Raw genomic sequence first — 20,095 nt, 5'->3', positions numbered from 1 at the left:
TCCATGACTTACATCCTTGTGGAACCTTTAATCACATTTTCTTCACTACAAATTTTAAGTTAATATACACTCTCACACATCACACTTCATCTTTATACACACAACCAACCTGAATTTTCTTTCAAAAATACACTATTAAATAGTGTACTTAATACAGAAAATAGCCACAGGCAGTTTACAAACCCATTCCTGTTTCATCTTACCTCTTGTCTGGGTCACTCTCCTATTAATTTTCAGTCTTCCAGCATGTATACCAGAGTATATTGCTTCTGTGTGATTTACATATGAAAGCCAGCTGCGTTAAGAACAATGTGCATTATCCACTGGAGTTGCATGGGCTCAAAAGGATTAAGTTGCCACTGATTCTAACCTTTTGTAGAATCAGATATTGTAGATGCTGACAGTGGTTTAAAGGGTCTGCTTTGCTGCCTTCAAAACAAAAATCCCCATTTAAGTTTTGTTTTCTAAAAGAAAAACTAAAAAGGATTAACTGAAACCAAAAGAAAACTATTTTACAGCACTTACTTTGTTAATTTAAAAACCAACATGCTGTAAAATAATTACACACATACACACACACATATACACATGAAGTAATCCAGAACATAACCCCCAACCTCCCAAAAAAAAAAAAAAAAAGTCAAATCAACAAATCAAAGTTTTTATTTGCATGGCCAATTATCATTTGTACTCTTTGCAACTTTAATATCCCTTTAACATGTCCTAAGCTTTTGTTGTACAGGGAATAAAGCTGCAACACTGCAAACTTCCTTCCACAGCCACTCCCACAACACCTAAACATGAAACATGTTAACAAATGACAACAGCACAAACAGAAATACGAAGTTCCACCATTCAACACAGTTCATGACAGTGTCTTTAGGGTTCAGTTGAAAAGGGAGTAAACTTCTAAAAAGAGGGTCGTTCTCCTTTCCCCCTGATTTTATAACGTTGGTGGTTTTAATCCGTATTTCTTTGCAACTTCTGTCTGGGCATGGGCAGCATCACAGAGTGAGTACAGATGAGCCATCTCCATTTCTGATTTGGCCAGGTTAATAGCTTTGTTGAACATATCAATGGCTTTCTCCATGTTTCCTCTAAAAGAACAATTTTAAATGTTTCACATCCAACAAGCATTTCACAGAATACAATGAAGTTTCTGACCACCCAGTTTCATGATTCTAAAAAAGTGGTTCTGTGTAAGAAACAAAATAGTGCCTAGCACATAGAAAGCAATGAATATCAGCTTCTATTACAAATACTATGTACTTACATTATACCTTTTGTAGTATTTGTTTACAGATAAGAACAGGGAGACTAGAGAAATTAAATGACTTATTTGAAATTATAATCTTGTCTGGTTCCTAAATTCTGTGTGTTTCTATACTATATAGGCTCCTTTAGAAAGCAGTGGCGTAACTTCAGAGAACATTAAATGGTATTCAGGGGCCTTCACTCTGTGAACTCCTCTTCTTTCCCCTCATCTTTTACCACCATACTCCCACCTATGCACCTCCACTCCAGTTACACAGGATCCCCCCAGGCCCCTGGCTCTCCTACCTACACATAATACTGAGATGATTTATGGCATCTCTGCCTGACTCTACTCAAATCCTCACTGTTCTAAGGCCCAGTTCAAGTACAATATCCTTATGAAAAATATCTTCCCCTTCCATCCCCAGTCTTCCCAAAGACATACTATCATTCTGTGCAAGTCAGATGAATACATATTCATATTCTTAACTACATCCTTAATAGGCACTTCTCAATTTCCAGAACCTAGTACAATGCCTGGTAATTAGTATCTGTTTTTTGAGTAAATGGATGAATATGCTTGGTCAAAAAAAATGTAATTTACCTCTTACAGTCTAGATGTGGTTAGGCTTTACATACTTGCCAAGAATCAAGAACTGTTTTAATTTGTCTTACCCATGTATATATGAATATATGCTTGTAATCTTACAATAAATAAACTCTTAAGAAATACAACAGACTTTGGGAGTGACTGTAGTTAACCTCCTACCACAAATCTGGCTATATTAAAGACTTGTTTTTTAAAAAATAACTTTAAGAGTTCATGTTTGCTTATTAGGTAGACAGTAGACTGGCTAAATCCTAGGATAATGAATAATCTGATTCATTTATTTACATTCATTTACTTATCTGTAAGGTAGGACTTAGAATGGATTCCTTAAAGTATAATTAATATACCAAGAAAACCCATCAAAATGTGTATCAGGGGGTCTTAACCCAGGCTCTACAAATAACTTTATAGCCTTCCTCAAAAAAGATTAAGAACCAGTATCCCATCCTTTCCTAGTGCAAGAATATTCACATTAACAAACTGGCAAATAAATAATATTTACATGTAATTTTTACAAATTTCATCAGCCTATATCTATTCTGCCCACTAAAAAGAGAGGACCCAGGAGGGGCTGAATGACAGGGAGTTAAGATATCCCTGTCGATTCCTATAAGATCAGTTAATTTGGTATTAGTGAAATACAGGAGCTAATATCCTATCCATACTACTGGATCATCATGTAACCCTGTTAACCAGTTTGGGCATCAGTTTCTACCCTCTTTAGTTAAAATGAAGATCATATACTCCCTACCTTTATAAGGACTGGGATAAAGATCATCTAAAATAAAATTTGGAAAAACATCCAAGCAAGCTTCAGTACCTGGCCTAGAGTGGATACTCAAATGGACAGCAATGCCACTATTCAGGTGTATATGACACTAAATTCTATGGTATAAACAGTTGTCACCTGTTAATGCTGGTCCCCAAATGCAACGCTGGGAAAATAATTTCACAAAACAAGAAGTTATGAGCAGTAAGAGTTGCAAAAAGTCTTATCTAGCTCCCTGATTTTTAAGAAAACTCATGGGCTCAGGGATGATGTGTCAACATGTCCAGTTACTTGGCTGGTTGCTTATTTGAGGCAGGATCTAGATCTTCCTGTATTCTGGGAGGAACCCTTATGCTGCACTGCACTGCCTAAGCACACTCAGGTATTTTTTCCACCAACAGAAATAATATAGGTGAAAAGAGGGAAGAACACGTAAGAGATATTAGAGAAAGATCAAATTTTCCTTTCTAATGCATATGCTTGACTAAAACAGAACTTTTTAAGTGTAACTTTTACAGGAAAAAATGAAAGAAGGCAAATCAAAGTTATATAGTTTTGAGGGAAGCTTCCTTCAAAAGTCATGACATATTAAGAATTTAATGGGTATTGACAATAACCTATTTGTAATGAGAAGAATGAAAAGATAAATATCTATGGAGCTGACTTAAATTTCTTTACAATAAGCTATAGAAGTTACCTTTGCACTTCAATAGTTCCCATGGTTTCATATGCAAAATCACATTTATTGTCAATTTCAATAGCCTTGCTGATGAGCTCCAAACCTCTATCCAGATCTTGCTTCCACTGAAGCTGAAGTAAACTGCAAATGCAACAAGGCAGTCAGATGTAACTATGGCTTAGTATCAACAGGAATATAAGCACGCAACTCCATTTCTGCCCTCAATGAATTTACAAGGAAAGACAATCTAAAACAGTATATAATCAGCATTCATTTTTCCTCTCAATTTTATATTGGTTTTATAGTCCAAATTCCTTATTATAAAAAAAGTGTCCAAAGGTCTAGACTCTTATTACTAACTTACCTCGCAAAGCTGCTTTACTTTTTCTACATTTTTTTTTTTTAAATGATAAGTACATAAGTACTGGGAAAACTTATTTTGATATAGGTAACATTTGACAGGTTGTTCAGAACTGAAATCTTTAGAGTGAAAACAGTATATTTACCAACTGCTGTGTAAGAATGAAACATAAAATTTTGAAAATTAACAATGAAGCATCTACAGCATTAAGAAATTTGTTAGTTAACTCACTAATACTATCAGTCCCCCCACTTCCTTTCTTAATGACCAGAAGATACCCATATTACATGCAAGATACACAGTTTCTTACAGAAACAAAGAGGTATACAAAAACATACATACCCTTTATGAACATATGTTGTGGCATTATCTGGCTCCAAATCAATACATTTATCATACATATCATCAGCTTTACCAAACTGTTGTTGATCTGTTAATGCCTATGTGAGGAGATAACTTCAGTTATATTAAGGTAACTGTCAGCCTATTAAGCAATTAAAAGTATATTGTTCAGTAATTAAAATTTACTTATCCATTCATTACCAACTTAAATGTTACATATTTATTTAACAAAGCACTGTTGTAAATATGAACTCTTACCTGTTCTTTCTTTTTGTCAAGTGGTTACATACAACAGCAGATGATCTCGTATAGTGGATACCAGAGAAGTCCCACTTTTAGTGCCAATTCCAGTTCTAATAATCAGTTTCCCACAGGTACACTCAAGTCACTTATTCATAATTTAGGGACTTATTTTTAAAGACAGTACTCATTTGGAAGAATAAATTCAGTTATGTGGTAACTATTATCAGAGTCATTCCTTAAAAATGTTAATAGAAAGAGGTGCATGGGTGACTCAGTCATGAAGCACCTGCCTTTGGCTCAGGTCGTGGGAGACAGCCCCATTTCCGGGGCCCCTGCTCAGTGGGGAACCTGCCTCTCCCTCTTCAGCTGCTTGTGTTCCCTTTCTTGCTATCTCTATCATAAATAAATAAAATCTTTAAAAAACAAAAAGTTGCTAAAAGAAAAAAAAAAGCAGCTACAGTCAACTATTTTAGGGCAAATCCCATGGCAGAAATGAAACGCTTGCTTTTATGGATACCAGTTCACACTGAACCTAACTTTGAGACTTTGCCTGCATCTAAGCTCAAACTTGAGAGTTAAAAAAAAGTTACATTATATCTGTTTATTTATATATAATGTAACATATATATGTTATTTCATGAAGTAAAAATCACAAGGGTGAAAGGACAGAAATTTTAGACTAGTAACATTAGTGTGGATAAGAAGATAGCTCAATAAGCCATAGCTATTCTGAAGGCAGCAGAGTGACAGGGAAAAATGCAATTAGAAAAGCTCCCAGGGCACCTGGGTGGCTCAGTCATTAGCGTCTGCCTTCGGCTCAGGTCATGATCCCAGGGTCCTGGGATCCAGTCCCGCATCAAGCTCCTTGCTCAGCAGGAAGCCAGCCTGCTTCTCCCTCTCACTCCCCTTGCTTGTGTTCCCTCTATGTCAAAAAAATAAAATCTTAAAAAAAAAAATGCATGGAAGAAACTAAAAACAACTTTCAGAAAGGTCTGGAGGTAGGAATCTATCACAGACGGTCATTTTTATTTTTATTTATTTTTAATTAAAAAAATTTTTTTTAAAGATTTTATTTGTCAGAAAGAGATTGAGAGTAGGAGTGGCAGGCAGAAGGAGAAGCAGGCTCCCCACAGAGCAAGAAGCCCATGCAGGACTTGATCCCAGGACCCTGAGATTATGACCTGAGCTGAAGGCAGATGCTTAACCAACTTTAGCCACCCAGGTGTGCCCATGGTCATTTTTAAATGTTTCCTATTTCTGTGATGTTTGGGGTAGCAGAAAAACACTTCTTTGGAATAAAAAAGAATAAGAGAAGATATTACACAGCATACTGAGATATCTGGTTTATGAATATATCAAAAGCAACTTTCAATGTAAAGACTAAGAGAAAACATTCTGAGATGATTTACTTACAGAAGAAAGTCTAACTGCGGCTGTAAAAAGCTAACCATTTTCATTCAAATGGATGGCTTAAAATTAGTAAGTTTTCAAAGACTTCAGACTACAATTAAAAGGTGAAAATAAGGGGCGCCTGGGTGGCTCAGTGGTTAAAGCCTCTGCCTTCGGCTCAGGTCATGATCTCAGGGTCCTGGGATAGAGTCCTGCATCGGGCTCTCTGCTCAGCAGGGAGCCTGCCTCCTCCTCCTGTCTCTCTCTCTGCCTGCCTCTCTGCCTGCTTGTGATCTGTCTGTCAAATAAATTAAAAAAAAAAAAAAAAAAGGTGAAAATAACTTAAGTGTACATTCTCCTTTCCATACCTTCAATCCTAAAGCAAGGAAAGTTTCAGATTTGGCAAACCACAGAGGAATTAAAATGAGCTGTTCAGCCTATCTAACCATTTAAAAGGACAGTGATCTAAATAGGAAGAAAAGCCTTTCCATCACATTCTTCCTACCAACTGCACAGAGTAAATTTTCCTCAGGTAATTAACTTTTGCTAATCCAATCCAAATGAACACTTGAGGGAAATACTCAACTTGAGCTTCCCCATGTTGAGTTTAGGGCCAGGGTTCTCAAACTGTATTAATACAGGAGTCACTCCTAAGCTGATTCAAGACCATTCTGGAGCCAGGAGAATCATAACAGGAATGAAGCCATTCATGTTCACAGAAGCTGCAACCAGGGAAGAACTGTTTTCTAATTTCCAGACTGAAATTTAGCATATAAATGCAGTTCTTTAAAAAGACTGCAAACTGGGAGCTCTGCTGGCTCATTCAGTGAAGCACACAACTCTTGAATTTGGGGTTTTGAGTTCGAGCCCCATGTTGGGTACAGAGATTACCTCAAAATGAAATCTTTAAGGGGCACCTGCATGGCTCAGATGGCTAAGCTTCACTCTTGACTTTAGCTCAGGGCTATGAGATCAAGCCCCGAATCAGGCTCTTCTGGGCATGCAGCCTGCTTGAGATGCTCTCCCCCGCCTTCTCCCTCTGCTCCTCCCCCATCTCTAGAAAAAAAAATTTTGAGGGGGAAAAAAAAAAAGCCAACTGAAAAAATATGAAAAATCACATTTACCTGAGCATATAGTGCATAGCCTTCAGCACACCTCGGAAATTTCTTTATGACCTCTTCAAAACCTTTCATAGCTGCTTGGATTTGTGAAGAATTGTTTCCCGTATATGCCTGGCGATACTGTTTAAAACAATCAAAACAGGCCTGTCAAATCAAGAACTCAAAAACTTAAGGAATTTAACATATTACAAGTCACACAAAATCACATAAATATTTCCAGAAAAGCAGGTGATTTGCTAACCTAATTTGCTGCATCTAAAAGGGTTCCAAGGAAATATCTCCGGAGCAGGGATCCATAGGCTATGTACAACTATGACTTCATTGCCATTATACAATTTCAAGATGTTCAATAATCTAGAAGAAGGCATACTAACTTGTAAGAAGTTAACTTTGCATATAAATGGGGGAGTTTTAAATCTAATATAATTTATTACACTTTACCAAAGTTACTCTTAAGCTTCATCTAATAACATTTTTCATCCACAATTTAAATGTGCTTGTGACCAATTTCTTTCTTTAAAAAGTCTTTTAGGATTCAGGCTATAGGGTTAAACGGAATACCTCATTTCACTAAAAATGAACTTATTTTAGTTGATTTTCAGCTTTGTGTTTCTAAATATTAACAACGTGAGATTAGAGAGCAGTTATTTGGTATGATTTAAGAGTATTTCCTCAAATGCTTTTGTTTTTTTGTGCTAGCTTATGGTAAAAAAAAAAAAAAAAAAAAAAACAGGGAGAACAGTGCTATTTAGGGGAGCATGAAATCAGGGAGAAACATCTATCAAGATGAACTGAAATAAAACATCCAGAGGAATACAGGAGCAATACCTCAATTAGCAAATACACTTCTATTTCCCAAAACACATTTTTCCCTTGTAGTCATCCTCTGGGGGAAAAAGAGATGATGGTTTTGTAGACAGTGAGATACTTTTTTTGTTAACAATGGGAAATAAAAATGATGTTTAGGAAAACACAATATAAAGTAGAACCTACCAATGCAAAACATTTCTGAGCTTGTGCCAGAGCTGACTCAGGTCTTAATCTAATACATTCATCAAAATCTGCGACTGCTTCTTCAACTTGATCAAGCAGTATTTTCAGCTAAGAAAAACAAAACAAAACACACACACACACAACAAATATACACAATGCAAAATAATAGGCACACCAGTTGAGTACAGTGTCTCTTAATCATGGTTTAACATCATGCTATGCATGTAGTAGTTATTCAGTATAGAATTACTTTCTAGAAACAGTGAACTAGAAAATCCTATCATTTATTTATTTATTTTTAAAAACGATTTTATTTATTTATCTGACAGAGAGAGAGATGGTGAGAGAGGGAATACCACTAAGCAGGGGGAGTGGGAGAGGGAGAAGCAGGCTTCCTGCCAAGCAGGAAACCCAATGTGGGGCTTGATCCCAGGACTCTGGGATCACGACCTGAGCCGAAGGCAGTTGCTTTTCTGTTATTATATGGATAGCCTATACATTCCACCCTAAAGCATTTCAAGAAACCATCCATGTTAAACAGGTAATAAAGCCATATGTTCCCCAGGTGAGGCTGAAACTGGGAATGGTTTTCATCACTACATATCCTTACTAAAAACCAAATATGCATATTATAAAACTCCATTCAGAAGAGATTTTTTTGGTACTATTTGGGTAGTCCAGGACAAAATTTCCTTACAGCAAGAAGCCCACAGAAATTACCCTGTTGATTCTAGCATTAACTCAAATGTTCAATAAATTTTTCAGTGTCACTGAAAACCTAAGAGCCAGAAATACCTGAAAACCAAATTTGAACTGGCAACATCTGTAGGCTTCTCTCTCTCTCTCTCTTTTTTTTTAAATAAGCAAATACCAAAATTCAAAGGACAAATATTTAAGATGGGACTAAAATAAATGCCAACCCAAACTATAACACTATGCTTTGTTCCCAGCAATCAGAAATGATACAAGGAAACTTGTGACAGCATTCTCAAAAATGGCATCATATTCCTCAATCCAAAGGTCAGAACTCCTGATAAGAAAATTAATTTACCTGTCCTCGGTGGTGATAAACATCTGCATTTTGAGGATCAATGTCAGCAGCCATGTTAAAATCCTGAGTAGACAGCAAAGGCTGCTGCTGTTGCATGTACATGCTGCCTCTTTTGATAAGAGCATTTGCTCGAAGCTATATAACCAAAATGAGAGGTTTGCCATTACTAGAATTTAGTCTTTTAAAACAGTCTTTTTTGAAGTCTAATTCACACATCAAAAGCTCATCCTTTAAAAGCGTACAAGTCAGTCATTTTTAATATATTCACAGAGCTGTGTAGCCATCAGCACTAATTCCAAACATTTCCATCACCCCCAAAAGAAACCTCATACACATTAGCAGTCATTCCCCATTTCCTTCCTAATCTTCAGCCCCTGGAAACCAATCTACTTTCTATTTCTACAGATTTGTATGTTAACATTCACATAAATGGAATTGTACATTATGTGGCCTTTCTGTGTCTAGCTTCCTTCATTTAACGTAAGGTTTTCAAGGTTCATCTATGTTATAGCGTGTGTCAATACGTCATTTTTCTCTATGGCTGAATAATATTCCACTGTAAAGACAGACCACAATTTATCTGTTCATTGGCTGATGAACATCTGAGTTGCTTCCACTTTTTGGCTATTATGAATAATACTGCTATGAACATTTATGTATAAATTTTTGTGTTGATACATATATTCATTTCTCTTGGGTATATACTTTAGAGGGGAATTGCTGGGTCATATGGTAACTCAATATATTTAAATTTGAGGCACTCCCAAACTGATTTCCAGAGGGACTTTACCATTTTACATTTCTACCAGCAATGTGTAAGAGTTCCAATTTCTCCATATCCTCACAAATACTCTTAACTGTCCATCTTTATGATTACAGCCATCTTGGTGTGTATAAAGTGATACCTCATTGTAATTTTGGTTTTCATTTCCCTATGGCAAGTGATCCTGAACATCTTTTCATATTCTTATTGACCATTTATATATTCTTCAGAGAAAGTCTGTTCAGATCTTTGACCTATTTTTACATTGGGTTCTACTACTGAGTTCTGTATATATCCTGGATAAAAGCACCTTATTGGATACATGATTTGTGAATATCTTCTCCCATTCTGTGGAGTGTGTTTTCTCTTTCTTCATGGTGTCTTTTGCATTACAAATGTTTTTAGTTTTGATGATTTTTGTATTGTTGCTATATCTAAGGAATCTTTGCCTAATCCAAGGTAAGGAAGATTTCCTCCTAAGTTTTCTTCCAAGAGTTTTATAGTTTGAACTCTTACATTTAGGTCTCTCATCCATTTTGAGTTAATTTTTGTACAGGGCATATGATAGTAATCATTACTACTTGCCATTAAAACAATTAAGTCATGGTCATGAAAGCAAAAAATAGGTTTCTTCTCCAAAAAAATGTTTTGAGACAAAAGTACATGTAAATTTTCTTTCAATGAAACAAGTAAGAATACCCCCATAATTATAACAAAACCAGAAGATATTTGTAATCTACTAGGAAATAAAATGCAAAGTCATATTACTAGGGTATCTTCAATTTGAAAACTTCATTTTGAAAGGAACTTCTAACAAATACTTAGTTGTAATGCCTTTTGTTTATAAGAGCTTAAGATAGTTTATTAAATACTTAGGCCTTGAAAACAACTTTTACAATCCACAAAATACATGAATGATTCATTTGGAGGTAAAAAAGCCAGAATTTAATGAGGAAACAAACAACAGAGATGCTAACAAACTAATAAATGAATTTAGTTAAGTGGTAGCTAAGCTCTGTCTTATTAAAACACTGAGTAAAAGGCTCATATAATTCAACAGATCCCCTTAAATCTTAATTATGAAAATAATCATATACACATAAAAAGCTGTTCCAACCACACAACTATAGAAATTTTTGATCTACTTCAGTATATCTCTATATCATATTTTTAGAACCCATTTTAAAATTCATGTAACATAAAATCTTTCAGATTAAATGTGCTTTGTTAAATGCATTTTACAATCTTGTATGACCTATAGCATTAATATATCACCCGTACTCCTATCTAAATATAGTCTAATACAGTAGGCAGTGGCTATAAAAGGAAGCTGAGTTACCAGAGGCCATAGAAAAAAGAAAAAAACTCCTTTTCTGGTTAAAGATAACTATCACCGATATTTACATTTCATTTTCACTGTATCGAATCATCATTAGGTGTAGCTGCTTCCAAAATAAAAACAGCCTTTTGGAGAATGGCAACATCAATGTGAAAAATTTAGCAGTACATGCAAAAGCCGCACTTTTTAGTTAATTCTTTTCACACACACACATTTTAAAAGGTACCTTCACATTAGCTTCTTTCAAACTGATGACTTTATCTAAATCTGGTTTGGCCGCATTGGCATTGCCAATAAGCAGGTAGAAGGTAGCTCGTAGTAATAATGCTTCTGCCATGTATTTGCCTTGAGCATCTATTTCTTTTGAGCATTCACTTATTATTTTATCATAGTTTTCTTCTTCCATATACTGTTTGGCCCTTAAATATCCAGAACTGGAAAAAAAAAATGAACATAGGAAATTATTTACTAAGAAAGGATCAAATGCTGAAACTTGCCACACTTAGCATTACTAGAGTTAAGCAACTGCCCACTTCCCCTTATTCCAGTGTAGGACTGGAATGGGGCAGTAGGGAGAGGGATAACAGATCAGGCTTCCTGACGTGGACTGGGATTTTTCTTGATGTCTTGGGAAGTTTAAAAAAAGGGTTAACAGCAGAATCAACAGCAGAAACCTAGGGTTACTGCCTAGGCTTCAGCATTTATGTATGTTAAAAGATGAACTAATGACTGACTGATCTGCAACTTGGACAAGGATCTGGTCTTATTCACCTTCAAACATATGGCACACTGATGTCACTCAACAGTTATTTTATGACCAACAGAAAGAAAAGAGAAATAAGAGATAATTAAGTTTAGGTCACAGAAGCCAAGTGAAGAGACATGACCCAATCTGTGCTTGGTAAAAAACACTGTTGTAGAAAACGCACTGTAAAAGAGTAAGACGGGAGGAAGAGAATTATCTGAAGGGCTCTCATCCAGAAGCTGTGGTGTTTCACCTAAATAAACAGACCCAGAATGAATAGGTGGAAATATCAAAGAAGAAAATTTAAAGGAAGAGTCTTCTATTAAGTACATTTAAAAAACCACACACTTTCTTACTTTTTAAAATACATGATTATTCTTCTAACATCGTTATTTCTAAGATGGCAACTTTTATTGAGGATGCTTGTAGAAGGGATTTTTTTTTTTTTTAACGTGAAAAGGAAATTTATACTAACTAACCTCTATGGGGTCTTACAAATATAAGGTTCCGTAAGTTAAGAGTACATTTTCTCATTTCATTTGTTATACATCCTAAGTAGAGAAAACTGGCAAGCAATTTAAGCTTTATCAGTCAAAATCTTATAAGCTCTCTTAATTTATCTTAATTAATAATTACATTCTAATATTCCCCGCATTTTAACTTCATTGTAGTTTTTCTAGCAAGGACTATTCCCTAACCTGAAGAGGAAATTATTGGCATTGCCTTAAACATTTACTTCTCAACTACAATTTTCTGCAAAGACTGTGTATCAACTAACTAAAGTTTGAATATCTTGGTACAATTATGCATAGTATCTTTCCTTAAAAGGTGGCCAACGATGGTTGAAAAATTAGGAGACAAAAATCAAAAGCAATGTTTCCTCAAACTTTCCAATATGCTATAGATGTAAAACTCTGTTTTGCTAGAGGAACAATATTCCCATTTTTCTAGAACTCATTAAAAAAAATGCTATGTTGGTAGTATATTGTACCTTCTCTTAGAAAGGAGAGCCAGCTTTACCACCAAAACACAATACTGATAAATATAAATGGACAAGCAGACTATGTGACTTACATACCACATCACATCACTTGACCTCTAGTTGTAAACATAGCATCTTGTACTTTGGTTTCTATTCTCCATAGAAGCAAACACAAGAAGCCCAAAGAATGGCTAGGCAAGCAGAAAACAAAGAAAAAACTCTGAAGGAAGTCACTCTTCAGGGCACTCCTAAGCTCCTCATAGTTTATAATATTCCCTGCACTAAAACATCTGGATGTTGAGCCACATGACAATTTTCAAGTTAGTGCCCTTGTTCCAATACCGTCAACCACTTGACTCACTGGGAATCCTCTTGAGAATATCATGTAGGAATATAAAGATAAAATGCTTGATATACTTACTTTTCTTTAACTTCTGAGGCCTCTCCTTCTTTGTCTTTATCTTCATCAGACTTCTCTCCTTTAAGCATGGGCTGAGAAATAATATCATCTGTGAAGGAACTGAAGTAAGATTTGATAAACTGTGGAGATGGCATCAGAGGCTCACGATTCTGAAATAAAATCATGTTTAAATATATCAAAATGAGAAGACACTGACCATAGAAGCAGGTACATTTGTACAACACTGAAAATGACTGCTATAAAAACTGGAATCTCATTCTCAGGTAACTGAAGAATATTAGGGTCCAAACCACAGGACAAGAGACAGTGGAATAGGTAAAGTTACCCATCCCAAGCAGATTTTAAACGACACCCCTCTGGGACTCTTGGGTGGTGCAATTGGCTAGGCATTCAACTTTTGTTTTCGGCTCAGGTTATAATCTCAGGGTCATGAGATCGAGCCCCATGTTAGTCTCAAGCAGACTCCTCGCTCAGCTCAGAGCCTATCTCTCCATCTCCCTCTGCCCTAAACACACACACACACACACACACACTCTCTCTCTCTCTCTCTCTCTCACTGTCTCAAATAAATAAATATTAAATGACACTTCCTCTCTTGAAAGATGTAAAGTATCAAGAACCCCTAGGACTACTCACTAAAAGTTAAAAAGGTGAAATGTGTAACACAGGAGGCAAATAACTGTTGAGTTAAAAATTACCTCCTTCTAGTGCACCTGGCTGCCTCAGTCAGTAGAGTGTGCAACTCTCGATCTTGGGTTATAAGTTTGAGTCCCACAGTGGGTGCAGAGATTGCTTAAAAATGAAATCTTAAAAATAAAAATGATCTCTCTCTGGTCTCTGTCCTAGAAGATCAGCATCTTAATTAACCATTCAAGACCACATCTTACACAGGTGGGGTAATGTTAAGTCTATTTACCACAGGCTTTTATCTGTCCTCCAGTTGTACTGTGTCTCCATCACAGTAAATGCCATCGAAAGTCTGAATGAAATCTCATTTCTTTTTTTTTTTTTTAATTTCTCTTAAAGTTGATGGCTCATTTTAAAAAATTAACATACATTATTTGTTTCAGGGGGACAGGTCTGTGAATCATCAGTCTTACACAATTCATAGCACTCACCATAGCACATACCCTCCCCAATGTCCATCACCCAGCCACCCTGTCCCTACCCTGCAACCCCCTCTAGCAACCCTCAGTTTGTTTCATGAGATTAAGAGTCTCTTATGGTTTGTCTCCCTCCCCGGTCCCATCTTGTTTCATTTTTTCCTCGCTTCTCCCCAACGACCCTCTGCCCTGCCTCTCAAATTCCTCATATCAGAGAGATCATATGATAATTGTCTTTCTCTGACTGACTTATTTCGCTTAACATAATACCCTCTAGTTTCATCCAGGTTGTTGCAAATGGCAAGATTTGGGGTTTTTGATGGCTGCATAGTATTCCATTGTGTGTGTGTGTGTGTGTGTGTGTAAATATATATATACATCTTCTTTATCCATTCATCTGTTGATGGACATCTAGGCTCTTTCCATAGTTTGGCTACTGTGGACATTGCTGCTAAAATATTTGGGTGCACGTGCCCCTTCGGATCCCTACATTTTATCTTTAGGGAAATTTCATTTCTTACTTAAATTACCACTTTTTGGCATGGCAACCTGATTCATAATTATGGAAGTATTTTACTTCTCCTTTTAGTCTAATTAGGATAAAGTTTTAAAGAGGGTAGAGAATAACATAGACATAAAACTCTTCTCACATATTTTGGATCTTTTAGCTTAAGAATTCAACTTGAAGATTTTTAAATTGAAATATGACTTTTTAGATCATATGCATAACAAATACCATTTCTGTTATTTTGGTAGATTTAATACTTTTATATTTGAAAGAGGAAAAAAAAAAGGGAATTTGGCTTTGTAAGTAAATGACCTAATCTAGGATAGATGAGATTGGGAGGGAAGAAAACACAGGAAATCTAAGGGAAAACCGTATTTTTGTGGAAGAGATTCAGTTTCTTATTCTAGGATTATACAAGTTAATGTTTTAAATCAAATGGTCACCCATCAAGTGAAAAGTACGCTTAACTTCAGTATTTCTCTAAAGACTGTGCACAGGAATATACAGTGGCAATCATTTGCCACTTTAAAAAGCAGGACTAAAGACTGAGTACATCATTAATGTCTTTAGTTTACTATTTCAGCTTGGAAAAGGCACCTCCCCGCCTTCCTCAGAGAATTACAAATTTAAAATGAAAACAATGTAAACATGGACTTAATAAGTATCAAAGAAACAAGATACAAATTCTAGCTCTGCCACTTATTAGCCATGTGACCTGGTACATGTCATTTTCAGTTTTCTCATCTCCAGATGGCAATAAAAATACTTGCCTTATTTATCTTACAGAGTTGTTGTAAAAATAAAAACAATAATGTAAAAAGTATTTTGTGGGGTGCTTGGGTGGCTCAGTGGGCTGGACCTCTGCTTTCGGCTCAGGTTGTGATCCCAGGGTTCTGGGATCAAGGCTCACGTTGGGCTCTCTGCTCAGCAGGGAGCCTGTGTCCCCCCTCTCTCTGCCTGCCTCTTTGCCTGCTTGTGATCTCTCTGTCAAATAAATAAAATCTTGAAAAAGAAAAAGTATTTTGTGATTTTGTGTCACAAAGGTGGCATACAAACAGATTAGAAAATCTAAATGGAGGGGCACCTGGCTGGCTCAAGTTGGAAAAGTGTGTGACTCTTGATCTTGGGGTTGTGAATCTGAGCCTCATGTTGGGTGAAGAGATTACTTAACAAATAAAAACTTAAAAAAAAAAAGAAAGAAAGAAAATTTAAGTGGAAACTGATTTGGAAACTGTGTAAATGTGGGTTATCTTATATTTCTTACCACCCCGAAGTCCAACCAGTACAATCATTCAACAATAGCATTATATAAATACACACAAGGAAACTAGGCTCCTTTGAGGCTGGGAGACTATTACATGGTACTTACACAGTGTTTTGAGGAACCTGTTCTAAGAAATGATCAAGGGAAAAAAGGGTTCTAGAGGTTAAAGAGACTGAGAACAACTACACCACTACAGCTACATTCCTCCTGAAGATTCACAATGTATCCTAGCACATGAAAGTCTTGCAGTGAAGAAACCTGTTTTAACTGTTTAACTCAGTGAATATTCAGGAGTGCAAAATTAAAAAAAAAACAAACATACAGCTTATTGAAGTCAATTTAAAAGTTTCCTTCAAGAAAAAAGGAACAACTACCTTAATATTACTGAAGTTTAGCAGAAAATCTCCAGTGATATTTAGTGATGCTTGTGGTAGTGCCATGGCACTCTACTTACAGACCTCCATGACACTTCATTGTATCATGCCTTTCACACTTATTAATGGTCTCTCTCACTAAATTGTAATTCTATAAGGGCAAGGACAATAGCTACCCACCCTCCTAAAATTGCTTTGTTCAATAAATGTTTCTCGAATTAAGTCATCTGTTACAGATTGCATAAAACCAATGCCAATTTACATATTATACCTTTAAAAACTTTAATGATATAGGCAGGAGTTGGCAAATTTTTCCTGTAAAAGATGAGATAATAAGTATTTTAGGCTTTGCAGGCCATACAGTCTCTGTCACAACCACTCTACTCTGCTGTTAAAGCTTAAAAGCAGCCAAAAACAATGTCAGAGTGCTGTTTCCCAGTTAAAACATTACTTATACAAACAGGGGGCAGACTGGATGTGGCCCATAGGCCTTCTTTGGTGACCCCTAATATAGATCTTTCAATATCCTCCAGATACCATATTGGATATAGCCTACATTAACATTCTTATTTTGAAAAGATAAGCCACAAAAACCTGAAATTACAGGAAAAGAAATACAATCCGGATCTAATTTCAGTTGTTACCATTACTATCACATCCAAGTTTAAGCAGTGTAAATTAAAAATGACCCTTCATAATGTATGTTCCCTCTACTGACCAACTCAGACTTACCTTGTATTTTTCTTTGGCTTTCTCTTTTCCAAGAAGTTTAAGAACTTTATCAGCTAACAGCATGCTTTGTTGATTTTGGAACCCTTCTAGTATACATACAGCAGTAACATCTAGAAATGATGGAAAAAATGAAAGTATAAAATTATTGCAAAATGATCAGCAGCATCAAATGGGCATTACGTTACCAGAGAAAGCCAAACCAAACTGATAGCCTGATATAGCTATCAATTTCATTTCCAATAAATTGATTCTGTTCAATACTTTAGTTTTATATACGCTATAATCAAACTCAAAGCTCATAAATTCATTCCACTTCTCTGGTTATTTGCTTTCCTCACCTGTGAAATCCAAGGGACTATACTGCATGGTTTGTGATGTTTCTCACCACTCTCACATTCTACATAGTAAATAAACAAGGAATCCAGGAAGATTCTCTTCTGGCCAGTACCTAAAGGCCAAATCAATGAAATGTGGCTCTCTCATGTCTGATTCTTTTTATAGGCCTCAGAGTTACTCCTTGTGTCCAAAGCCATCTGGCCAAGAGTTCTCAATTAAATCTGCTGCAAAATACCATTTTCATCTGGTTATGCCACAGCTCAAGTTAAAGTGGTTTCAAAGTTAAAAGATCAGTGTTTCCTAAAACTCTCAACCTTTCAAAATACTCACACACTGGCTGTTCCCACTCTTTCTGAACTCAGTTTCTTAAACTTCCAAATCCTCCAAACAAGTCAATCTGCTGTATGTTCCCCTAATAACCTGGCTAATGCCAATGCCAATGTCTTTTTCCCACCCCTTCTTTCTATCTAAAATCCACTTAGCCTCCTTCCTACCAATTATTAACTGTTAGTAACTTCAAGGGCTGGCTGAAAACTCAGAATTCTCTTTTCCAAAGCAACTGTCCTTCCACCCACCACCAAAGTACATGACACACAAAACCTAACTTTTCTAAAATGTTCTTTAAACCACCCTCACTTGGTAATCCAGACTTTATAAATAAAATGGCTTTTTCCTTTTAAATAAAGTTATTAAAAAATAGTTTTGGCAAAATCTGATTACTGATGCTTTTAAAGTAGTTTAAACTTGCAGAAATCACTTTGGTTAAGCTCCATGTCACCTACAAAAATGTACTTTAAAAGCCAGTGGCCTATATATTCTAATTGAAGTTTTGGAAGCAAATATGGCCAATTAGAGGCCGCAGAATATTTAGAGCATTTACTGAGAATGGAAATTCACCTGATGCTTTGCACCAACTACATACTTTCCAACTGGGTATAAAATCACGTTTGAAAATACCAAGAGCAAAAACCAAATGTTTTCTTTAATGATTCATCTCAAAAGTATTTCACATTTATATAGGATAATCACCAAAAATATGCAGAATCTTAGCAACACTATCACTTACTAAAACCTATTTTGTTATTCATGGAATTACACTGAGGCTCATTATTTGCCCAGTTAAAAATGTATGGGATGTAAACTTCCAATCTTAATACTATTTTTAATTCCATAATTGAGAACAAATACTCAAGCACCAGCAATCTCAATTTAAACTAGAAAACAAACTCTCAGTTGGGGAAGAATCTAACTTTTAAATCCAAGTGATTTCTCTACTCACAAGCAGAGTTTCATATAAATTTATCAATGACTACAAAGCCTTTAGTAATTTTCATATGTAAACACAAAAATGCCCTCACCTTCTAAACATTCCTTCTTATTGTCTAGCTTCTCGTGGGCTTTTGCACGTCTAAAGAGAGCTTTCACATATTTGGGATTAAGTTCAACAGCCTTTGTACAATCCTGTGCCACCTCTTTCCATTTTTGCTGTAATTGAAAGTATTAAAAAAAGTCACACTAAAGGAAGCACTGTTCAAGAGAAATTAGTTTTGGAAACTTAACAGGCTGAGTATTAAGAGTCCTAGAACACACAAAAATATTCCCAATATATAAAAAGAGTTAATATCCACAATATATTATAACAGCTCATATAAATACCTGTAATAAAGAAAAGCAACCTGGTTTTCAAAAATAGGCATAGGACCTACTTAGGCCATCTTTCTACCACCAAATCTACAAACCTACCTGCATCTTTGTGCTCATATCATCTCCTTCCCTGCTGTTAAAAGTGAGGAAGTGCCCCTCTTCATCAAAGGCCACCTCTCCACTTGGGATCCATACTGTCCCCACTCAAGGACTTCACCCTGTTCACTACTTCTCCTTTGCATCTATCTACATCTCTACTGAAGCATTCCCATGAGCATAAAAACACTCACTCTAGTATTTTCCATCTTTTAAAAATCCTCCTTTGATTCTGTAATTCCCTACAGCTACTACCCCACTTCTCAGCTCCTCTTTATTGCCAAACCTCCAAAGAATAGCCTCTCTACTTGATTTCTGCCTACCTCAATGGGTGCTCTTTCTCAATGTCCTTTGTTAAATTCTCCTCCTCCCCGAGTTCTACAAGTGGAACATTCATGGCCTCATCTCTACTCTTTCTCCTAGGTGATTATATCTATTGTCCTGGCATTATATAAAATCTAAATTTAGATGGTTCTCTTTAGAGCAAACCACTCTCCTTAAAATAGACATTTCTTAATTCAACTTCTACTTAGCTAACTCCTTCCCCATTCTACCATTATTAACATTCCTGCTTTTCATTATCCTTCATATCCAATACAACAACAGCAAGTCATTGGTCTCAGCTTTCTTTGGTGTTTTACCTAGGCTACTTCAACAGCAACCTTATTTGGTCTCCCTGTCTCCACTCTTGCCTCCCTATAATATATTCTTGACAGAACACTGAAAGCAATTTTAGAGGATGTTCCTGCCCTACTTAATATCCTTAAGTATTTCCCTTTACACTCAGAATCAAATCCAATCTCCTTACCTTTGCAAGACTTTGTCTCATTTGCCCTCTGCTACCTCTCCAACTGGATCTCTCTATACACCAGGATCCCTTACAATTCTTTAATCACACCAAACTTCTTCCTGCCTCAGAGCAATTACACATATGGTTTCCTCTATTTCTAACACTGTCTTCTCTACTGTTTTATGT

At 36.0% G+C, this 20,095-nt stretch overlaps 1 protein-coding gene across 1 annotated transcript in view; it reads right to left on the bottom strand.

Annotated features, from left to right (window-relative positions):
* Positions 1–548: 548 nt before the first annotated feature.
* The window catches only part of LOC111151676 (translocase of outer mitochondrial membrane 70), a 31,756-nt gene continuing 12,209 nt past the window's right edge, over positions 549–20,095 (bottom strand). Inside the window, exons 3-12 of the mRNA XM_022509813.1 lie at positions 18,738–18,864; positions 17,044–17,153; positions 13,063–13,211; positions 11,141–11,348; positions 8,813–8,947; positions 7,762–7,869; positions 6,772–6,888; positions 4,016–4,113; positions 3,331–3,453; positions 549–1,097 (exon numbers count right to left, since the gene is read on the bottom strand). Of these exons, the coding sequence (XP_022365521.1) occupies positions 944–1,097; positions 3,331–3,453; positions 4,016–4,113; positions 6,772–6,888; positions 7,762–7,869; positions 8,813–8,947; positions 11,141–11,348; positions 13,063–13,211; positions 17,044–17,153; positions 18,738–18,864 (1,329 nt within the window). The 3' untranslated portion in view covers positions 549–943. The remainder of the gene's footprint in view (positions 1,098–3,330; positions 3,454–4,015; positions 4,114–6,771; positions 6,889–7,761; positions 7,870–8,812; positions 8,948–11,140; positions 11,349–13,062; positions 13,212–17,043; positions 17,154–18,737; positions 18,865–20,095) is intronic.

Source organism: Enhydra lutris, unplaced genomic scaffold, assembly GCF_002288905.1.
Source record: "Enhydra lutris kenyoni isolate GAN:26980312 unplaced genomic scaffold, ASM228890v2 scaffoldscaffold2, whole genome shotgun sequence".
Classification (NCBI taxonomy): domain Eukaryota; kingdom Metazoa; phylum Chordata; class Mammalia; order Carnivora; family Mustelidae; genus Enhydra; species Enhydra lutris.
The sequence above is the reverse complement of the archived record's forward strand: the minus strand, read 5'-3'. Positions and strand labels throughout refer to the sequence as shown.